General features: G+C 45.2%; 1 protein-coding gene across 2 annotated transcripts in view; it reads left to right on the top strand.

Moving 5' to 3' along the window:
• appl2 (adaptor protein, phosphotyrosine interaction, PH domain and leucine zipper containing 2) overlaps positions 1–23401 on the top strand; it is a 135838-nt gene that overhangs the window by 61809 nt on the left and 50628 nt on the right. For both annotated transcript variants that reach the window (XM_063072234.1, XM_063072233.1), the window contains 5 exons: positions 562–620; positions 8864–9010; positions 9457–9539; positions 11250–11408; positions 15622–15810. In XM_063072234.1, coding sequence (XP_062928304.1) covers positions 562–620; positions 8864–9010; positions 9457–9539; positions 11250–11408; positions 15622–15810 — 637 coding nt within the window. The remainder of the gene's footprint in view (positions 1–561; positions 621–8863; positions 9011–9456; positions 9540–11249; positions 11409–15621; positions 15811–23401) is intronic.

Genomic DNA, 23401 nt, shown 5'->3' with positions numbered 1-23401 from the left:
AAGAAATATAGACAGAATCCATAGAGAGGCGACTGGTTTCCACGATGTGCTGATCTGTGTCCACAACTCTGCAAGTTTCTTATGGTCATGTGCAGTGCAGTTGCCATACCAAGCTATTACGCATCAAAACATTGTCACTGATAAAAGATAAAATTGCACATGCACGAGAGTTAATAACACACAGGCCGAGAGTGCTTGAGAATGGAGCAGCTGAGTCTGTAGTTGCTGGGAGGACAGTCCAACAGCATTGAACATTTGACTACTAAAGATACAATCCTGAACTGTTGAATTCAGTGCATTCTGACTCTTAACATACAACTGCCTTGTATTTCTGGCTACTTTTAAGTTCTTAGCTGACTATTAATTTGAAGAATATTAAGTTTTCTATCTTCACATTATAATAACACACACAAAATGCTGGAGGAACTCAGCAGGCCAGGCAGCATCTATGGAAAAGAGTACAGTCAATGTTTCAGGCCAAAACCCTTCGGCAGGACATTGTATTAGTTGGTTTTAAATGATCCATACCCAAAATAACATGCTGGTATCTATTTTCTGTAGAACATGACATGGCAATGGCCAAGTACAGCAAGTTACCCAAGAGAAGAGAAAATGAAAAGGTAAAAGGGGAACTCGAATGGGTTAGATAAGACTTGGGCAGCTATGTCTTGACTGAGTACCTACTGGGGGCTGGAACTTGTAGTCCAAGTTGCGTTACTGTTTCTACCCCCTCATTTTTACATACTTTTTAAGAGTGTTAGGCATTTTCAAAGTTCAAGTAAATTTGAAATCAAAGTACATATGTCACCATGATTATTTTGGATCTGTGCCTGTCGGTTCTTTGCATTTTTCTAATTCTTCTTCACATTTCACTATTCCACCTGATTACTGCTAGACTCCTGGTGAGCTTTGACACTGAACCAGGGGTGCTTGCCGCGATGTTCCCTGCTGTCCTTGAAGTCAGCTCCCTGCGGGGTCTTGTAGGGGTGGATGTTTGTTTCAGAAGAGAGAGAGCACAGGTGATTCAGAGACTGCTTCCACCACCTTTGAGCAAGAGAGTTCCAGAAGATGTGACCTTGTGAGGGAAAAATTACCCACCTCTCTCTTATAAATGGATAATCCCTTGTTTATAACAGTGACTTAGTTTGAGATTCTCTTACAAGAGAAAACAACTAAAACATCCTGAAAAGTCCCCTGAGAATTTTGTTTGCTTCAATCAAGTCGCCTCTATCTTAGCCTGCAGCAGGTGGGAGACTGGCCTCTCCTCGGAACACAGCCTGCTCTTTCCAGGTGTCATTCTGGTGTGGAGTGGAGCTCAGTCTCCTGGCTCTGCAGTTTCTAATTACCCCCACTTACCACATAACATTTGGCCTGACAAGGTGCCAACAATCCCACACTTTATCTCTGCTAGCCTGATGATGAAGGCATCTGGATTGTAGTCCTTATCAGAGACCCCTGGGTCAGTACGTATACTCCTTTCTAGAGAAGCCTCCCACCAGATTCTTACCCGTGGTGCCAGAGTGCAGCCTAATGTGTCTCCCTCTGACAAATGTCCCTCCGGCCTGTTTTGTTCATCACTCATGGTACCCACATCTGGGCTGTTGTGGGAGTCAGCGGTAATGACAGCCTGGGATCCTCTGTCCTCCCCTTCCCTCCTGTCCCTCTGTCTGGTCCTTTTCCTAAATTCTCCTGCTCTGCTGCAGTGTGTGAGAAAACTGCAGGAAGCAGTAGATAGAAGACTCCCCCAGCTGTAGGGATGAAGCACTCCTCATGGTGAACACAGAGCAGGGCAGCTCAGGAGCAGGTCCTCTGGCCCACCATACCTGTATTGACATTGATGCGGTTTACACTAATCCCACCTGCCTGTATCCCTCCCTCTACTCTCTTCTTGTTTAGGTATCTGTCTAAGTACTTCAACATTGCTGTTGTGACTGCTTCCACCAGCTCTTCTGGCAACATGTTCCAGGCACTCACCACTCTGCAAAATCTCCTGTGAACTTTCCCACTCAGATCCATGCTCTCTACCTGCAAAAAAACGATTATTATCTGCTGTATCTGTATCTGTACTTCTCATAATTTTATAAGCTATCAGGTTGTCTCTCCACCTTTACTGCTCCAGAGCAAGCTATCTAAGTTGTCCAACTTCTCCTTGTAGCTTGTATTTTTTAATCCAGGCAATGTCTGAGTGAACCTCTTTTGCACCCTCCATGAAGTCTCCAGTCTTTTTTTTTATAATTTTTTATACAGCCGGGTAACAGGCCCTTCCAGCCCAATTAGCCTGCTCTGCCCAGTTACACACCTGCTAACCTGCTGGTCTTTGGAATGTCACGAGGAGAACATACAAACTCCTTACAGGACAGCAGCGGGGATTGAACCTGGGTTGCTAGCTCTGTAGTAGTATTATGCTAACCACGATGCTCCTGTGCTGCCCCTTTGCGTAATACAGGGAACAAAACTGCACAGAATACTCAATGCAGCCTAATCAAATTTTTCTGCAGTTGTGAATTGACTTACAGACTTTCACACTCAGTGCCCCAACCTTTGAAGACAAGTGTGGCGTACTCCTCCTTTCCCACTTGTGTTGCTGCTTTCAAGGAGCAATAGACTTGAACCCCAAGATCCCTCTGTACATTGTTCAGAAGGGTCCTGTCCTTTATTTTTTTTTACATTTGACCTCCCAAAGTGTAACGTATTAAACTCCACTTGTCGTTTCTCTGCTCGCATTTCCACCTGATTTCTATCCTACTGAGTCCTTTGACAACCTATCTATAACCTTGCTATCTAAAACTCCATCCTTGTGACATTTGCAAACTTACTAATCAGTCTATTTACATTTTCATCTGACTCATGTACATAAATTACAAAGCCAGGCCTCAGCACTAATCCCTGCAGAACAGCCCTGGTCACAGACCTCTAGTCAGTATATCACCCTTACGTAACTACCTTTTGCCCTCTGCAGCCACACCAGTTTTGAATCCAATTTATCAAGTTTCCTTGAATGGATCCCTTGTGTGTTGATCATCTGGACCAGCCTACCACGAAGAACCTTGTCAACTGGTTTAACTAAAGCCCCTCAACACAATATTCACTGCCCTACCCTCATGCACTGCCCATTTTAGTCAACTCCTCAAGTTTGTAAGACATGCCCTCCCCCGCACAAAACCTTGCTGACCATTACTAATGAGTTCATGCTTTTCCAGCTATGAGTAACTCCTGTCCATAAGAATATTCTCCAATAATTTCTCTACTGTTGACTTATTTGTTCTTTTTGCTCTTCTTAAAAAGAGGAACAACATTGGCCAATGTAACCTTGCTCATTGCCAGAGGATACAATTATCTCTGTCAAGGTGCAACCATCTCCTCTCTTGCTTCTCTTAATAACCTGGACAGGTTCCATCAGGCTCTGGGGACTTCGCTGTTTTAGTGGTCTTCAAAAGACCCAATACTACCACCACCTTGATATCAACATGCCCTTGAATATCAAAAATATTCCTTCTGATCTTACTGTCTTTCTGCACTCGTTTAGAACCTTGCCCACTTCCTCTGGCTCCTGATATAAGTTCCCTCCTTTATCTTTGAGTAGTACTGCCCTCTCCCTAGCTACCTTCTTGTTTTTAATCTATGTATAAATTGCCTTTAATCCTGCTCATCATGGACATTTCAAGGCCTCCTTTTGTCTTCCTGATGTCTTAAGGTCTTTCCTGCCACCTTTTTATTTCCCCAAAGTCCCTATCTGATTTCAGTTTCCCAGATCTTACAAATGTTTCTGTTTTACTTTTGACTAAATTTATAACACAAGACAATAAGACCACTAGGCATAGGAACAGAACTAGGCCACTTGGCCCATCAAGTCTGCTCCACCATTCCATCCTACCCCCATGAAACACCTTTGGTCACCAGCAGCCAACCAGAAAAGAGCCCCTTTATTCCGACTCTTTGCTTCCTGCCAGTCAGCCAATCTTTTATCCATGCTAGATTCTTTCCTGTAATACCACGGGCTCTTATCTTGTTAAGCAGCCTCATGTGTGACACCTTGTCAAAGGTCTTCGGAAAATTCAAGTACACAACACCCTCTGTCTATTCTGCCTGTTATTTCTCGAAGAATTCCAACAGATTTGTCAGGCAAGTTTTCTTCTTAAGGAAACCATGCTGATCATGACCTACTTTATCATGTGCTTCCAAGTACCTTGAAACCTCATCCTTAATAATGGACTTCAACATCTTCCTAACCACTGAAGTCAGGCTAGTTGGCCTATAATTTCCTTTATCCCTTCTTAAAAAGTGGAATGACATCTGCAATTTTCTAGTGCTCCAGAAGGATTTCAGAATCTAGTGACTCTTGAAAGATCATTACTAATGCCTCCACAATCTCTTCAACTACTTCTTTCAGACCCTGGGGTGAAATCCATCTGGTCCAGGTGACTTGTCTACCCTCAGACCTTTCAGCTTCCCAAGCACCTTCTTAGTAAAAGCAACTGCACTCACTTCTGTCGCCTGACACTCTTGAATTTCTGGCATACTGCTAGTGTCTTTTTCGCAGTGAAAACTGACGCAACATACTTATTTGGCCGCCATGTCTTTGTTCCCCGTTACTTTCTCTCCAGCGTTACTTCAGGGGTCCAATATTCACTGTTGGCTTTCTTTTTACTCTTTATATCTCTGAAAAAACTTTTAGTATTCTCTGATGTTATTGGCCACCTTACCTTAATATTTCATTGTTTCTCTCCTTTTGGGTTTTTTAGTTGCCTTCTGTTGGATTTTAAAAGCTTCCCAATCCTCTGATTTCCTACTAACTTTTGCTACATTATGTGCTCTCTCTTTTGCTTTTATGCTGTCATTCACTTTCCTTGTCAGCCACAATTGCCACAGCCTCCTTTTAGAATTCTTCTTCATCTTTGGAATGTATTTGGACATCAAAGGATATGTCAAGAAGGAAGCTGTATGGGGTTGAGTGGGATCCGGGATCAGCCATGATTGAATGCCGGAGCAGACTCGATGGGCTGAATAGCCTAATTCTGCTCCTGTGTCTTATGGTCTTACCTATCCTGCACTTACTGAATTGCCCCCAGAAACTCCAGCCATCCTAATCGTGTCCCCTTCGGTGAACTTTGTCCAGCTGCTCTCTCAAGCCTCTGAGATTCCCTTTAGTGAAACCCCACTGTAATACTAATACATCTCACTTTATCTTCTTCACCCCAAACTACAGGGTGAATTCTGTCATATCATGATCACTGGTTCCAAAGGTTTTCTTTACCTTAATCAAATCCAGTTCATTACTTAACATCCAATCCAGATTTGCCTTTACCCTAGTGGGAACCACAGGCTGCTCTAAGCCATTTCATAAGCATTCTACAAATTCTCTTCTCTTGGGAGCAAGCACCAACCTGATTTTCCCAAACTACCTGCATACCTCCATGATAATTGTAACTTTGCCCTTTTTACATGCCTTTTCTCTTTCCTGTTGAACTTTATATCCCACATCCTGACTGCTGTCGGGCCCTGTATATAACCTTCATTAGGGTCTTTTTACCCTACCCACAAGGAAGCTACATAATCTGATCCTATCTCATCTCCTTTCTAAAGATTTGATATTATTTTTTACCCCATCCCCTCTGCCTACCTGCCTGTCCTTTCGATACATCTTTGGATGTTTAGCTCCCAAATGTGATCTTCTTTCAGCCACTACTCAGCGATGCCCATAATGTCATACCTGCCAATTTCTAACTGTGCTACAAGACCATCTACCTTATTCAGTATACTAGTGCATTCAAATAAAACACCTTCAGACTTGTATTCATCACCGTTTGTTACACATCAACTCATCCCACTGACTGCAATGTTGCCCTATCATCTGCCTGTCCTTCTTCATAGTCTTATTACACACTGCATTAACTGATACACCAATTGCCCTGTCATGTCAGTTCCCACCCACCTGCCAAATTAGTTTAAACCCTCCCAACACCTCTATCAAACCTGCCCTCAAGGATATTGGTCGTCCTCGGCTTCAGGTAACCCTTTCTTTTTTTACAGGTCATACCTTCCCAAGAAGAGATCCCAATGATCCAGAAATCTGAACCCTGCTCTCTGCATCCAGTTCCTCAGCCACTCATTCATCCTATTCCTCTCCTGACTAACACATGGCACTGAGAGTGATAGAGGTTGCTACCTTGGAGGTCCTGCTCTTCAGCCCCTTCTGTCTACCTATGTCATTGGTGTCAATATGCACATGACTTCTGGATGCTCACCTTCTCTTTCGCAGCCACAGAACCTGCTGTCTGCTCCCCTAACTATTAAGTTTCCTATCACTATTGCTCTGCCTGACGTTACCCTTCTCTGCTGAGCCTCAGAGCTGGTAACAGTGCCACTGGCTTCTGATGTTGTACCCTGATAGCTCTCATCATCCCAGATTCCCAGTCCTCGTCATCCTTGTCTTTTTTTTCATGGGAATGTGTTGGTGCTGGAATTTGATCAGCTGGGTTTTAAACTACTCCCACATGTCAGACGTGTACCTGCCCAATAGCAGCCGCTCCCAGTCTACTCTGTCTTGTTTCCTGCCTAATGCTGATGTAATTAACCTTGCCCCAATTAAGCACTTTCCCCCAAGGTCCAGTCTTATTCTTCTCTATTAACTATCTGTTAACTATTACATGGTAATGATGTAAAATATTGTATACTAAACCAGTGGCTGCTGCTGGTGACCCCCATGGATTTGCTATATTTGTATGATGTGCCCTCAGCTCCAATAATGGTTGTTCCAAAGTCGAAGATATGTGTTCAATCCTTTATCAGCAATTAGCAAACATACAATCTTGAAGTGATAAAACTTAAGCATACAAAGTTAAGCGAAATTGAGTGATCAACAAAAGGTGCGACCTCTGTCGATCCCTAGCTGCAAATTGGCCTGAGCAAAGCACGAATATGTAATTTAATTCTGTTTGGTTTTTGCTGCCCTCTCTTGTAACTAATTACCATAATAGACATCATAAACAGGCAACACAGAATACAGTGCAAATAGAGGACAGATGCATGGCTCCTACAAATTCAATACAAAGAGGATGTTGTGGGTACTGTGACACATCTTTCACGAGCTTTCACAAGTCATCATGTACTTTCACAAATACCCTGCTGGTGTGCAGTTTCCTTTGACAACCTTCCTCACACAGAAAGGGAGCTCAGCTTGACACGGACTATAGTGCTATACTGTGTAGCATTATAAGTGGCAAAGACAGGCGTGCACTCTCTTTTTCCCCAGGGTTCAGGAACCAAGGTGTTCACGGTGTTGAGGCAAATTAAGGTGAACAAATCCTCAGGTCTCGATGAAGTGTTCCCTTGGACCCTGTGGGAGGCAAGTGCAGAAGTTGCAGGGGTCTGAGCAGAGATACTTAAATCGTCCTTAGTGACAGGTGAGGTACTGCAGGATTGGAGGATAGCCAATGTTGTTGCGCTGTTTAAGAAAGGCCCTCAGGATGGAGATCCTGACATCAGTAGTGGGAAAATCATTGGAAGGTATATATGAGTGTTTGGATGGACAGGGGCTCATTAGGGATGGTCAGGATAGCTTCGTGCATGGTAGATCATGTCTAACCAATCTTCTAGAATTTTCCAAGGAAGTTACCAGGAAAGTTGATGAAGGCAAGGCATTGGATGTGTCTATGTGTACTTCAGTGAAACATTTGACAAGGATGGGAAGTTGGTCGAGAAAGTTCAGTCGCTTGGCATTCAAATTTGCCAATGACACCGAGATTGTGAGGTTGTGAGAGACTACAACTAGAGGTCACTGGTAAGGGTGAAAGGTGAAATTTTATGGAGAACAGAAGGGGGGCGGGACTTCTTCACCCAGAGGATGCTGAGAGTGTGGAATGAGCTGGCAGTGCAAATGGTAGATGTGATTTCAATTTCGGACCCCAGGTTTGGATAGATACATGGATTGGAGGGATATGGAGGGCCATGGTCCAGGTGCAGGTCAGTGGGACTTGGCGGTTTAAATGGTTCGGTACAGACTAGATGGGCTGAAGGGTCTTTTTCTGTGCTGCGACTCTTAGGACTAGAGGATACAGATATAAGGTGAGGGGAGAGATTTAATAGGAACCTGAGGGGTAACGCTTTCACCCAATGGGTGCTGAGTGTATGAAGTGAACTGTCAGAGGAAATGGTTAAGACAGATGTCAGTAAAGCTGGGCCAAATATGGACAAATGGGACGGGCTTAGACAGCAACCTTGGACCATTTGGGATGAAGGGCTTGTTTCTGTGCTGTATGACTCAGTCAGTCTAACCCATTAGATAATAGTAATGATGAGAAGTTCCATTAAAGTTAATAAAAACATAAACTCTGTATTAGATAGTAAAGTAAACAGAACTAACCCTTAACAACAAACAAGAGAAAATCTGCAGATGTTGGAAATCAGAGCAACACACACACGATGCTGGAGGAACTCAGCAGACCAGGCAGCATCTATTGAAAAAAGTACAGACAACATTGACTGTTTTACTCTTTTCCATAGATGCTGCCTGGCCTGCTGAGTTCCTCCAGCATTTTGTGTGTAAAACCCTTAGCTGTTGATTACTATAGATAATGCATTATTGTCTCTTAAGTATGTGTATGTCAAATTTTAAAAAAGTGTCTATAAATATTGTTAGTTGGTTTAAATGACGTATCTTCTCATATTTTCTTGCAACTTTATGTTGTTTTAAGTTTAAAAGGCAATTTCTGCAGTACAGGAAGGGCACAAGGGGGCAGTCATACCCTTCTCACACACAGGAAGCATCCATATGTACTCTGTAGGTTAGCCTTGCAGTTGTTGTGCCGTGTTTTACCTGTGTCTAGTTGCAGAGGATGTAACTCCTGCTCCGGCTGTTCTTCAGTTGAAGGCGGAGGTGGTAACTGAAGTAGTTGCGGCAAGGCGAAAACAGCACCATTATTCCCTGCAGTATTACTGTGCCTTAAACGCACTGCAACACAGGAAACGCGTGGCCATGCTGGATCCATTACTGGGCTTCACTCAGAGTCAGGTGAGCCAGCTGCTTTCCTATATTGTGGTCTCGGCAGATCACAGTACATATTCCTACCAGATTCTGATTAAGTCTTCTGAATTTAATGTGAAATCGTTTTTCAAATATTAGATGCAAGAGATTCTGCAGGTATTAGAAATCTGGAGCAACGTGCACAAAATGCTGGAGGAACTCAGCAGGTTATTCAGCATCAGCGGAGGGGAATAAACAATCGACATTTCACGCCAAAATTCCGATGAAGGGTGTCAGCACCCACCACCCCCCCCCCGCCCTCTGCAGCTCTCTGCAGCTCTCTGCTGCACTCTGATTTTCAAATAAGAACAATGACAGAATTTGACAAGTCCATTCTTAGTTGTGGAGGTCTGGGGGCAGTGAACAGTGTCAGCTCTGACTCTTCACACAAATCAAGTGTGTGAAAATTCATTTCAGTCTTCTGTGTTTTTCAGATCAACTTTTTCAAGATGGGAGTGGAGATGTTTTCGAAGAAGTTGGATGAATTTTTGTCTTCGGTTGCAAACATGGTTCAAAGGTTAACATTTTTTTCTAGTCTGTGTGTTTAATTGATTTTACACTCCATGTCTCTGTGTTTTATTTGTTTGTAGTGGTTTTACAGTTTTGAAGGCAGAGATACTCAGCAAATAGAATCTTAGAAGGAGGCCTGTACTATTCCCTTCGTTCTGTCCCTCACCCCACAATTTCCTCTTTCTTCCTCAGAGCCAGGTTTTATCACTGACATATGTCATGAAATTTGTTGTTTCGGAGCAGCATTTGTGGTGGGAGTTTGTTATTCTACAAGTTAGTCTCTTCAAATACATGTCAAATTGCATTTTGAGAATTTCTCTGTAACCTGATCTCTGTTTCTTCAGATAACATCACCCATATCGGAATGTAGGACCTTCAGGCCTTTCAATTGTATTGAAACAATGACACCCCTAATTCGTCTAATCCTCTTCCTCGTGCATTGATCGTATCCCTCTATCTCTGCACATTCATGTACTAAGAGTCTCTTAAATGCTGCTCTGCTATCTGCCTCCACGTCATCCCTAGCAACACATTCCACCACATGGGCGGGGTGGGGGGGGGTGCCACGGTAACGTTGCAGTTAGTGTGAAACTGTTACTGCTCAAAGCGTCAAAGTTTGGAGTTCAATTCCAAAACCGTCTGGAAGAAGTTTGTACATCCTTCCTGTGAGTGTGTATTTCCTCTGAGTGTTCTGGTTTCCTCCCACATTCCAAAAGACCTACTGGATAAATGGTCATTGTAAATTGTCCTGTGATTAGGCTAGGGTTAAATCACCAGGTTGCTGGGCTGGAGAGGCTTATCCCCAGATAAAAATAAAAATAAAATTCCAACCAGCCACCATTCTCTGCCCTGTAAATCTTCTCTCAACCTCTGCCACTCTAGGGAAACCTGCCCCGGCTTGTCCAGCATCTCCTTGTAGCGCACAGCACTTTGTTTTCTGCCCTGATACTATTTTCACAGACCTCTGCACTCTTTCCATAACCTGATACTCTTCTTAAGTATCATGTACTGTTCTAACTGGGACAAGCCAGTGGTTAATTGATAGGCGAGTTTATCACAATCCATAAGATATAGGAGCAGAATTAGGCCATTTGGCTCATTGAGTCTGCTCCACCATTTCATTGTGGCTGATTCATTTTCCCTCTCAGCCCCAGTCCTGTTTTCTCCCTGTATCCCTTCATGCCCTAACCAATTTATCAACCTCTGCCATAAATACACATAAAGATTTGGCTTCCACAGCTGCTTTTGGCAATGAATCCACAGATTCACCACTCTCTGGCTAAAGAGATTCCTCCCATTTCTGTTCTAAAAGGACAGCCTTCTATTCTGAGGCTGTGTCCTTGTCACATACAGTTTACCAAGGTACAGTGAAAATCATACCATTCATACAGATCATTTCATTTCAGCAGTGCATTGAAGTAGAGCAAGGTAAAACAAATACAGAATGAAGTGTAACAGTAACAGTGCTGGTGGTGAGGCCAAGTGTCCAACACCCTCGGGAATAGGATAGAAGCTGTCCTTGAGCTAGGTGGTATGTGCTTTTCTGTCTTCTGCTTTGGGGACGAGAAAAATGTCAGGTAGGGAGAATGTTAGTTATGCTGTGAATCTGTTCAATATGAGAGAACGATAGTTCATTTACTGATATGAAATCAATCGTCACAGTCAGATACTTCAAGGGGTGTTTTACTAAATGGCATGTTTTCCGTTCCCATCACAGTATCCAAGGGCAACTGGACACGGAGGCTGAAGCTATGCGATTGACCCAGCAGGAACTGCTGCTGGCTAGTGAGAACACCTACATGCCTGACAACACCACTACATCCAATAAAGCCAACAGGAATCTTCTTCAAAAGGCTGGATATCTGAATATCCGAAAGTACAGCCATCGCATTTTTATTGTGCAAAATTGATTGATTTGCTCAGATGATTGTGTTTGTCTCTGTGGTCAGCTCAGCTGCCTGATGGTTTATGATTTTCCTTTAGGAGGAGGAAGTCTGAGATACTGAAAAGCAGGGAGAGATGGGTGGAACTATCCCGGAACTGATCCATTCTCGCTAACAATAAACAAACCATTCCATGGGAGCTGAAGACAACCTGATCGATCTTGTCTCTGAATGACAGGCGTTTCTTCTTGTTGCTATGGTTACTGGGTACACTGGTGCCATGTTAGACAGCTGGAAGTAGAGCTGAACAGTGAGCTGAGGCTAATCTGTGAGTTTGGATGTGCAAAGGGATGTTAAAAACCAGTGCCAGTGTACTACAGAGAGAAGTGAGGGAGGGGCTGTATGGCAGCTACAAGTTGAGCTTCTCTGTCAGAGTTCCTCTAAGTCCAATTTTTATGGAGCAGTGTTAAGTGTGAGACCTGAATGTTGCAATATACAAGAATATGCCTTTATATGTCGTGATGAAAGGACTTGTCCAGAAATGTTGACTCTTCATTCCCCTCCATAGATACTGCCTGACTCCTCCATCATTTTGTGTGTGTTGCTCCGGGTGACATGAGGGTCCAATTCTTCTTCGAACAGAGTCCCCAACAATGCCTCCTCTATCAAAATCCAACTTAAGCTGGCTCAACAATGTCACATTGAACAACAACCACTCCCCACAAGGCTCACTCATTTCTTCCAAATCAGAGGGTGTTTATGGAAAACCTCCAGTCCAAACTGTGTCTGCCTCTTGTGGAAACCCTCCAGTCCAGACTGTGTCTGCCTCTTGTGGGGACCCTCCAGTCCAGACTGTGTCTGCCTCTTGTGGGGACACTCCAGTCCAGACTGTGCCTGCCTGTTGTGGGGACCCTCCAGTCCAGACTGTGTTTGCCTCTTCTGGGGACCCTCCAGTCCAGACTGTGTCTGCCTGTTGTGGGGACCCTCCAGTCCAGACTGTGTCTGCCTCTAGTGGGGACCCTCCAGTCCAGACTGTGCCTGCCTGTTGTGGGGACCCTCCAGTCCAGACTGTGTCTGCCTCTTGTGGGGACACTCCAGTCGAGACTGTGTCTGCCTCTTCTGGGGACCCTCCAGTCCAGACTGTGTCTGCCTCTTCTGGGGACCCTCCAGTCCAGACTGTGCCTGCCTCTTGTGGGGACCCTCCAGTCCAGACTGTGTCTGCCTCTTGTGGGGACCCTCCAGTCCAGACTGTGTCTGCCTCTTGTGGGGATCCTCCAGTCCAGACTGTGTCTGCCTCTTGTGGGGACCCTGCAGTCCAGACTGTTTCAGCCTCTTGTCTGCCTCTTATGGGGAACCTCCAGTCCAGACTGTTTCAGCCTCTTGTGGGGACCCTCCAGTCCAGCCTGTGTCTGCCTCTTGTGGGGACCCTTCAGTCCAGACTTTGTCTGCCTCTTGTGGAGACTCTCCAGTCCAGACTGTACGTGCCTCTTGTGGAGACCCCCCAGTCCAGTCTGTGTCTGCCTCTTGTAGGGATCCTTCAGTCTAGACTGTGTCTGCCTTTTGTGGGGATCCTCCAGTCCAGACTGTGTCTGCCTCTTGTGGGGACCCTGCAGTCCAGACTGTTTCAGCCTCTTGGTTGGAGACCCTCCAGTCCAGACTGTGTCTGCCTCTTGTGGAGACCCCCCAGTCCAGACTGTGTCTGCCTCTTGTGAAATATGTTGAATAGTTTTCTTTTCGTCTCCTTCCTCACCTGTCTTTGTGACTGTACTAGAAACAAAAACAAGATGATGGAAACACTCAGCAGCAGAGATGCGTTGTCTGCTCTTATATTCTACCTCCTGTAAAATAAAAGCTGTGTACCCATAACGTTGCCTTCACCCCCTAGCTACCACCTTCGGGGAGCCTTGCTGTGGCTAATGGTCCATTCAGCAGTTTCGTGCTGTAGCCCAAGGTAGTCCGTCTCCACTATCATCAATTTTCATGTCATCAGCAAACCTCCTAGTGCCCAGTAAAGGTGCCAGCATTGATTCCATTGGCTACATGCTGGTTACAGGCTTCCAATCATAATAACAATCCTCCACCATCACCCTCTCTTCCCCCTGCATCCCATGGATTGTACTCTTTCGGAACAGCCTTTCATGTGAGATGTTGTCAAAGGCTACACTGAGGTCTGTGTACTGCCTTTTGCTTTGCACCAGCTGTCGAGTCTGCCGTGCCATTCAACATGGCTAATCTGCTCCACCTATTCACCTTCCCCCCCCCATAACAAAAAATCTACCTAACTGTTAAAAATATATTTAATGAGGTAGCCTGAGTGCCGGCTAGTGGCGCAACGACATCAGCTCCGGACCCCGGAGCAGAGGTTCCCGGGTTTGAAACTAGTCAGGTCCGCCCCTGAGTACGCTTTCCATCCGTGCCGGGTTGAATGTCGAGATCGCAGCTCGACCTTGTAAAATAAAGGGAAAATACTGCGAAATGTCTGTGTGAGGAGTGGCGAGCCTTGTAAAAGGCCATGAAAAAGACATCATCACGGACACGCAGACACATACACACAGACGTGTACGCACGCACACAGGCACACGCCAAAAAAAAGAGGTAACCTGTTCTACTTCCCTGTGTAGCCTTTGACAATGTTTCATGTGGAAGGCTGGTCTGAAAGGTTACAGCCCGAGGGATGCAGGGCAAGTTGGCGATTTCAGAGATTCACTACTCTTTGAGAAAAGCAGTTCCCCCTCACCTGCTCCACTGAACTTTGAGGCCACTCTGTGTCCTGGTTCTAGGTGAGACCACCTACCAACGGGAACAGCTTTCCTGCCTCTATCTTACCTGTCCCTTTCATATTTTCACTTTTCTATTAGATCCTCTCTTAGTCTTCTGAATTCCAGTGAAAATCGTCCCAGGCAACTGAGTCTGTTGTCATGGAGTGAGCCCACCCCAATCCCCCTCAACTACAGGATTAACCTGCTGAAAGCTCTGCTGCACTATCTACTTGGCCAGTGTCAGGAGACCAGAACCTGGTGCAGCCTCCCTGCTTTTCAATTCAATCCCTCTAGCATTGAGGACCAACACTCCATTTGCCTTGATAACCTGTTTGTGATTCATGCACAAGCCCTTCTACACAGCAGCAGGCTGCAATCTTTCACCGTTAAATAATAACCTGCTCTTCTGTTTTTCCTTCCAAAGCAGATGACCTTGCATTTACCAACATTGTACTCCATCTGCCAAACTGTTACCCATATCTCTATCTCTCTGACACTCTGCACAATTTGCTTTTCCACTCCATTTAGTATCATCAGCAACCTTGGATATGCTACACTTGGTCGCTTCCTCCAAATCATTAACATGTTGTGAACAGTTGTGGGTCCAACACTGATTCCTGTGACATTCTGCTCACACCCATTTATCCCAGCTCTCTGCTTTCCATTGGTTAACCAGTCTTCTATCCATGCTATTATCTTCAAATCCATGCATCCTTATGGCTAATTTAATTATCCATAATTTTCTTATAATTTTCCAATATACTGGCTCTAGTGTTTCACTCTTTGCAGACCCAGCTGCTCTTTCCTCTTAGTCTCCTCTCCTTAGAGTTATGGAGCAGTGGGTCGTGCTACCGCCTGATGGCACCAGAAACCCGGTTTCAGTCCTGACCTTCGCCACTGCCAGTGTGGAGGCTGCAGGTTCTTTCTTTGACTAAGTGAGTTTCCTTTGGGTACTCTGGTATCCTCCCTCCCTCATCCCAAGACATGCAGGTTGATGGGTTAATTGGCCAGTAAAGTTGTCCCCGTTTGTAGGTGAGTGGTAAAATCTGTGGAGAATTGATGGGAATATGGGGAGAATGGAATAGGATTAGTGTAAATGGGTAGGATATTGATGGTCAGCACAGAGTCTCTTTGACTCTCAGCTCAGAATCCACCTTCAGCTCTCCCTGTCTGTGTTTGCTGAAAAATTGTTGTATTAGAAACACCTTCCTGTTCTGATGGAGGACATTGACTTGAAATGTCAATGTTCCCTGTGTTCTTTCCTGACGAAGGGTCTTGGCCCGAAATGTCAACTGTACCTCTTCCTATAGATGCTGCCTGACCTGCTGTGTTCACCAGCAACTTTTATGTGTGTTGCTGTGTTCTTTCTGTTTTCTTTATGTGGAACATTAATTGGTTATGATAACTTAAGACTTATCTCATCTCCTTGTCACTTTTTTTTTGCTAGTAAAACTGGTCTTGTGTCTACATCCTGGGAAAGGCTGTACTTTTTTACCCAAGGAGGTAACCTGATGTGTCAGCCGCGAGGAGCAGTGGCTGGTGGCCTCATCATGGATCTGGATAACTGCTCAGTCATGGCAGTGGACTGTGAAGACAGAAGATACTGTTTTCAGATCGTATCACCTTCAGGAAAAATGTATGTCCCTCCACAATCTATCAATTCGGCACCTTACTACTGTTTGATTGTGTATCCATCTGTTCTGATCTCTGAATGTTTATACTTTGATATAAATTGCAGCTCTTCATTCATATCACTGGGTTCAAACCTTGCCATCTCATGGCAGGAAGTGAGTGTGGTGGTTAGCTATTGATTAAATAGTCACCGTAGTTTTAGATGGGAAAATCCAGGGAATTTTAATGCTGAATTGTGGACAATTCCAATGCAGTTGAAACTGTTTGCAAATTTGGGAATTTTAAATTGACAGTCATATTTTTTTTTCTCCATTGGTGATCAAGTTCAGTAAATGCTACTGTGGTTACAAATCTGAATTCTTGACTTGCTTTTGCACCTAGGTTTCTAATTAAAAAGTGCAGAAGTTGATTAAGTTTCATTTCAAAACTTAAACAACGGCATGCACAGAATTTCGCAGAGAGCTGTCACCATTCAGACAATAGGGACCATAACAGTTTCTTGTTCTGTAATGTAGTCATTACCCTGCTTGGTTGTATTTCCTGTGTCGTCATCACCTTGTTTGGTTGTATTTCCTGTGTAGCCGTCTCGTCATTTGGTTGCATTTCCTGTGTAGGCGTCTCATTGTTTGATTGCATTTCCTGTGTCGCCATCACCTTGTTTGATTGTGTTGTGTATGTGGCCGTTTACACAACAATATCATTAATAAAAATGCTAGAGACTGGAGTTAAGTTAACTGGGGCTTTTACTTACAGAACCCGAACTGAACACATATATACAGATCAATACGCACCTAATAGCGCATACTCAATAATGTGTTACTACGACATAAAATAGTCCCATATTATACAGTAGGCTATATAGTACACTCCTCCCCTTTTATTTTAAAAGTGTATCAACTTTTTTTTTAGGGGCACTATGCTAAACAAATACTGTATGTGTACCCTTAATATACAAACGCCCACCAGCTGTTTAATTAGTAACTTAATAATATGAAATTATAACAAAGTAACATAATAATAACTATAACTGAAGTCTCTGGGGGGGGGCTTCTCTGCCTCTCCGGGTAACGTCCGCCCTGCAATGTTTGATTTGGGGAATGAGTCTCCACAGGTACATCAGGTGGGTCCTCAGCACTGATGACAGGCTTATCTGTGGACGAGGCTGATGTGGTCACATCAGGAGTGTTTGCTTCTATGTCCGGGGAGTCAGGGCAAGATGTTGTTGTGTTTCCCACCTGAGCATTCAGGATTTGATCCACATAACGTCTCCATACATTCTCTCCCACCTGTATGCTATACATCAGTGGCCCATCTGTGGCTGAAATTATACCCGGCTGCCACTTTTCAGTCAGGTAATCCCGTGCAAGAACTGACTGTCCAACATCGAAGCTCCGTGCTGACTTAGCATTCAAGTGTTTGAACTGTCTGTTCTCTACATCACGCATTTGATTTGAGAAGATCCATGCAGGGCCTCAGGTTCCTATTCAGAAACATCATCACTGGAGTCTGGTTAGTGGTTGCATGTACTGCATTACAATAGGCAAGGAGGAAGCTGTCTATCTTGTGTTGTGGTCGATTTTCGCTGTCCCTTGCCTTGAGGGCTTTCTTGAATGTCTGTACAAATCTTTCTGCCAAGCCATTTGTGGATGGATGGTAAGGAGCCAATGTAAAGTGCTCGATTCCATTGTTCTTCACAAAACTTTGGAATTCTTCAGAGACAAATTGTCGTTCATTGTTTATGCAGATTTGTTCTGGTATGCCATTCCTGGCGAACATGGTCCTCAGCACTGTAATGGTCTTTTCCGATGTGGTTGTCTTAATTTTGATGACCTTTGGCCATTTGGAATGTGCATCAACGGTGATTAAAAAGCTAGAGTCCGGGAATGGTCCAGCAAAGTTGATGTACACTTGCTGCCACTCCCACGGATGGAGCGGGGCTTATGGTGGTGTGAGCTGGATCTTTTGACATCCAGAACAGTTCTTGGTCACATCCTCAATCTGTTTATCGATTCCTGGCCGCCACATATAGGCACAGGCAAGACCTTTCATCTTCACGGTGCCCAGGTGCCCCTTGTGCAGTTCCTCCAGCATTCTGGTGCGTGGCTTGGGAGGAATCACAACTCGGGAGCCACTTATCTCCCCAACACGCTGACAACTGCTCCTTCCTCGCTGAGAAGGCTGGAAACAGTGTATTACCCTGCGCTGGCCATCCCTTTACCGTGATGTCATAAACTTTTGACAATGTTGGGTTTCCCTTTCAGTGAGGCTGCTTGTTACTGGTAATTGCTCAACTATTGTGTGAAAGATCTCTGCTGAATCCATTTGCGGAGTTACCTTGGAAGTGGGCAGTGGTAAACGTGACAAACCATCTGTGTTGCCATGTTGCTTGGTCCCCTTGTGTTCGATGTCGTACCTGTGACCTCTGAAGAAAAGGGACCATCGCTGCAGCCTTTGTGCTGTCATCACTGGAACGCCTTTTCTTGGATTGAAGTTTGACACGAGAGGCTGATGGTCAGTCAACAGAGTAAACTTTTGGCCATACAGATATTGACTAAATTTCTTAAGTCCCTACACGAGGCTTAGGGCCTCTCTGTCAATCTGTGCGTAGTTGCGTTCAGCTGAAGTTAGCGTTCTTGAGGCAAAGGCTATTGGTCTTTCGGAGCCATCAGGAAACTTGTGCGATAACACAGCTCCTATCCCATGCATCACAAGCTAGTCAGATTGGTAAGGAGGGGTCAAAGTGCACAAGCACCCCGTCTGAAGATATGAGTCTTTTAGTTTCTTGAAACGCTTTCTCACAGCTCTCAGTCCACTTCCATTGAGTCCCTGTCTGTAATAATGCATTTAGTGGGTGTAGGACTGTGGATAGGTTAGGCAAGAACTTGTGGTAGTAGTTCACTAGACCAAGATATGCTCTCAGCTGAGACACATTTTCAGGTGGTGGTGCCTTAAACACTGCTTCTATCTTGTCTTGAGACATGTGTAAGCCATCCTTGTTGATCACATGCCCATAGTATGAAATTTCCTTTTTGAAAAACTCAGATTTCTGTCGATTAGCTCTGAGCCCATATTCTTGTAACCTGGTGAACACTTGTTTTAAGTTAGAAAGATGTACGTCGTCATCTTTGCCGGTGACAATGATATCATCCAGGTTAACACTGAGTCTCTGGAATCCCCTGTAGGACCTGGTCCATTGCCCTTTGCAGATTGCAGGAGCTGATGCTATCCCAAACACCAACCTGTTGTACTGATAAAAGTCCTTCGTGTGTATTTATTGTCAGGTATTTCTTGGATGCTTCCTCCATTTCCATTTGAAGGTAAGCCTGGGTCAAATCAATTTTTGTGAAATGTTCCCCTCCTGACAGGGAAGCAAACATGTCCTCAATACGAGGTAGAGGATACTGTACTGTGCAGAGAACTGGGTTAACAGTCACTTTAAAGTCTCCACATATGTGCACCTTGCTTGGTTTTCCTGGTTTTGTGCTGGAGGTTTTCTTCATCACTGGAACAATCGGCGTGGCCCATTAACTCCAATCCACCTTTGACAGGACCCCAGTCTGCTCCAGATTTTTCAGCTCTGCCTCTACTGTAGGACAGATTACATATGGACTGGCCTGGCTTTGTGAAATTTTGGACGTGCATTTTCCTCAATCTCAATCTTTGCTTTCATGCCCCGAAGTGTTCCTATTCCTTTCATGAACACTTCCTCAGAGTCAGCAAGTATTTGCGACGGTCTCTTAGATGTAGCCTTGCTGCCCTCCTTTGCTGAAACATTTAGTGCCCTGAGGGTGTGCCAATCCAACTGAATTTTCCTGAGTCGTTCAGGTCCCAGCAACGGTGGTCCTCCAATTTTCAGTACATAGAGTTATGCATACGGTCGCTGTGTTTTACCTCCGTGGGTCACTGTCACTTTAATTTTGCCTTCCGGACGCACTTTCTGTCCTGTGTAAGTCTCTAGCAGTAGTTTAGTTTGTTTCAGAGGTATGTGTGAAAACAGTCGTTTGTAGTCGCGTACAAAGATCACTGTTAAGGCTGAGCCTGTGTCCAACTCCATTTTCAGTCTCACTCCGGCCACTTTTGGAGTGATCCATATTACTCTTCGATCATCTGTCTCTTCCATGCTGTGAAGTGGCAACCAAGACAATTCACTTTTGTCTGAGTCATTTTCATCAGAATTGCTTTCTTTCATTTTGTGCACATTGTTGTATTTTCCTTTCTGGGGTTTCTTGTTTCTCTGTATTTTGCCCTTTTCCTGCTATTTACTAGCTTTGCATACTCTGCCATGCCAGTGTGGCCCTGTTTGCCACAGTTTTGGCATTCTTTTTCTTTAAACCAACAACCATCTGGGTCATGTGACCTGTTCCCACAATGGTAACATTTCTTTCCTTCATTTCTGCGCAGTGACATTTTATTTGTAGCATATTCGAGAGATTTTTGTTGTATCTCTGAAGCACCTCGTGCGGCTGTTTCTAATGATATTGAGATGTTCAGCGCTTTCTCAAATGTAAAGTCTTTTTCACACAGGATCTTCTTCTGTGTGGTTTCCCAGTGCATGCTACACACTAACTTATCCCTCAATGCATCTGATAGACCAGCTCCAAATTGACAGTGTTCTGATAATTTGCGCAATTCAGTACAATATTTAGAAAAGTTTTCCTTTTTGCTCTTATTCTGTTTATGGAATTTAAATCTTTCAGCAATGACCAGTGGTTTGGGGTTCAGATGCTATGGGAGAGTGTCTACTATTTGCTTGAAAGTTTTGTCAGCTGGCTTTTCGGGGGTTATCAAGCTCTGTAGTGGGCCATATGTTTTCGTGCCCATTGCACTAAGTAAGACGCAAACAACAGGAATTCTGCAGATGCTGGAAATTCAAGCAACACACATCAAAGTTGCTGGTGAACGCAGCAGGCCAGGCAGCATCTATAGGAAGAGGCGCAGTCGACGTTTCAGGCCGAGACCCTTCGTCAGGACTAACTGAAGGAAGAGTGAGTAGGGGATTTGAAAGCTGGAGGGGGAGGGGGAGATGCAAAATGATAGGAGAAGACAGGAGGGGGAGGGATAGAGCCGAGAGCTGGACAGGTGATGGGCAAAAGGGGATACAAGAGGATCATGGGACAGGAGGTCCGGGAAGAAAGACGGTGGGGGGTGACCCAGAGGATGGGCAAGAGGTATATTCAGAGGGACAGAGGGAGAAAAAGGAGAGTGAGAGAAAGAATGTGTGCATAAAAATGAGTAACAGATGGGGTACGAGGGGGAGGTGGGGCCTAGCGGAAGTTAGAGAAGTCAATGTTCATGCCATCAGGTTGGAGGCTACCCAGACGGAATATAAGGTGTTGTTCCTCCAACCTGAGTGTGGCTTCATCTTTACAGTAGAGGAGGCCGTGGATAGACATGTCAGAATGGGAATGGGATGTGGAATTAAAATGTGTGGCCACTGGGAGATCCTGCTTTCTCTGGCGGACAGAGCGTAGATGTTCAGCAAAGCGGTCTCCCAGTCTGCGTCGGGTCTCACCAATATATAAAAGGCCACATCGGGAGCACCGGACGCAGTATATCACCCCAGTCGACTCACAGGTGAAGTGATGCCTCACCTGGAAGGACTGTTTGGGGCCCTGAATGGTGGTAAGGGAGGAAGTGTAAGGGCATGTGTAGCACTTGTTCCGCTTACACGGATAAGTGCCAGGAGGGAGATCAGTGGGGAGGGATGGGGGGGACGAATGGACAAGGGAGTTGTGTAGGGAGCGATCTCCTCCCATTTCCTCCAAACTAAAGGTGTAGCTATGGGCACCCGTATGGGTCCTAGCTATGCCTGCCTTTTTGTTGGGTTTGTGGAACAATTTATGTTCCGTGCCTATTCTGGTATCTGTCCCCCACTTTTCCTTCGCTACATCGACGACTGCATTGGCGCTGCTTCCTGCACACATGCAGAACTCGTTGACTTTATTAACTTTGCCTCCAACTTTCACCCTGCCCTCAAGTTTACCTGGTCCATTTCCAACACCTCCCTCCCCTTTCTAGATCTTTCTGTCTCTGTCTCTGGAGACAGCTTATCCACTGATGTCTACTATAAGCCTACTGACTCTCACAGCTATCTGGACTATTCCTCTTCTCACCCTGTCTCTTGCAAAAACGCCATCCCCTTCTCGCAATTCCTCCGTCTCCGCCGCATCTGCTCTCAGGATGAGGCTTTTCATTCTAGGACGAGGGAGATGTCTTCATTTTTTAAAGAAAGGGGCTTCCCTTCCTCCACTATCAACTCTGCTCTTAAACGCATCTCCCCCATTTCACGTACATCTGCTCTCACTCCATCCTCCCACCACCCCACTAGGAATAGGGTTCCCCTGGTCCTCACCTACCACCCCACCAGCCTCCGGGTCCAACATATTATTCTCCGTAACTTCCGCCACCTCCAACGGGATCCCACCACTAAGCACATCTTTCCCTCCTCCCCCTCTGCATTCCGCAGGGATCGCTCCCTACACAACTCCCTTGTCCATTCGTCCCCCCCATCCCTCCCCACTGATCTCCCTCCTGGCACTTATCCGTGTAAGCGGAACAAGTGCTACACATGCCCTTACACTTCCTCCCTTACCACCATTCAGGGCCCCAAACAGTCCTTCCAGGTGAGGCATCACTTCACCTGTGAGTCGACTGGGGTGATATACTGCGTCCGGTGCTCCCGATGTGGCCTTTTATATATTGGTGAGACCTGACGCAGACTGGGAGACCGCTTTGCTGAACATCTACGCTCTGTCCGCCAGAGAAAGCAGGATCTCCCAGTGGCCACACATTTTAATTCCACATCCCATTCCCATTCTGACATGTCTATCCACGGCCTCCTCTACTGTAAAGATGAAGCCACACTCAGGTTGGAGGAACAACACCTTATATTCCGTCTGGGTAGCCTCCAACCTGATGGCATGAACATTGACTTCTCTAACTTCCGCTAGGCCCCACCTCCCCCTCGTACCCCATCTGTTACTCATTTTTATGCACACATTCTTTCTCTCACTCTCCTTTTTTTCTCCCTCTGTCCCTCTGAATATACCTCTTGCCCATCCTCTGGGTCACCCCCCCCCCCCGTCTTTCTTCCCGGACCTCCTGTCCCATGATCCTCTCGTATCCCCTTTTGCCTATCACCTGTCCAGCTCTCGGCTCTATCCCTCCCCCTCCTGTCTTCTCCTATCATTTTGCATCTCCCCCTCCCCCTCCAGCTTTCAAATCCCTTACTCACTCTTCCTTCAGTTAGTCCTGACGAAGGGTCTCGGCCTGAAACGTCGACTGCGCCTCTTCCTATAGATGCTGCCTGGCCTGCTGCGTTCACCAGCAACTTTGATGTGTGTTGCACTAAGTAAGACGCTGACTTTCTTTTCTGCATTAACATCGTTAGCATCACAATATAACTCTTCTTTCAATATAGTTATGGAAAGTATGACAATTAAAGAAGAGGAAGTACTGTCGCTTTTAAGGAATATAAAAGTGGATAAGTCTCCGGGTCCGGACAAGATATTCCCTAGGACCTTGAAGGAAGTTAGTGTGGAAATAGCAGGGGCTCTGATGGAAATATTTCAAATGTCATTAGAAACAGGAAAGGT

The sequence above is a fragment of the Mobula hypostoma genome, chromosome 20, assembly GCF_963921235.1.
Source record: "Mobula hypostoma chromosome 20, sMobHyp1.1, whole genome shotgun sequence".
NCBI classification, from domain to species: domain Eukaryota; kingdom Metazoa; phylum Chordata; class Chondrichthyes; order Myliobatiformes; family Myliobatidae; genus Mobula; species Mobula hypostoma.
This window is presented reverse-complemented; position numbering and strand designations above follow the sequence as displayed.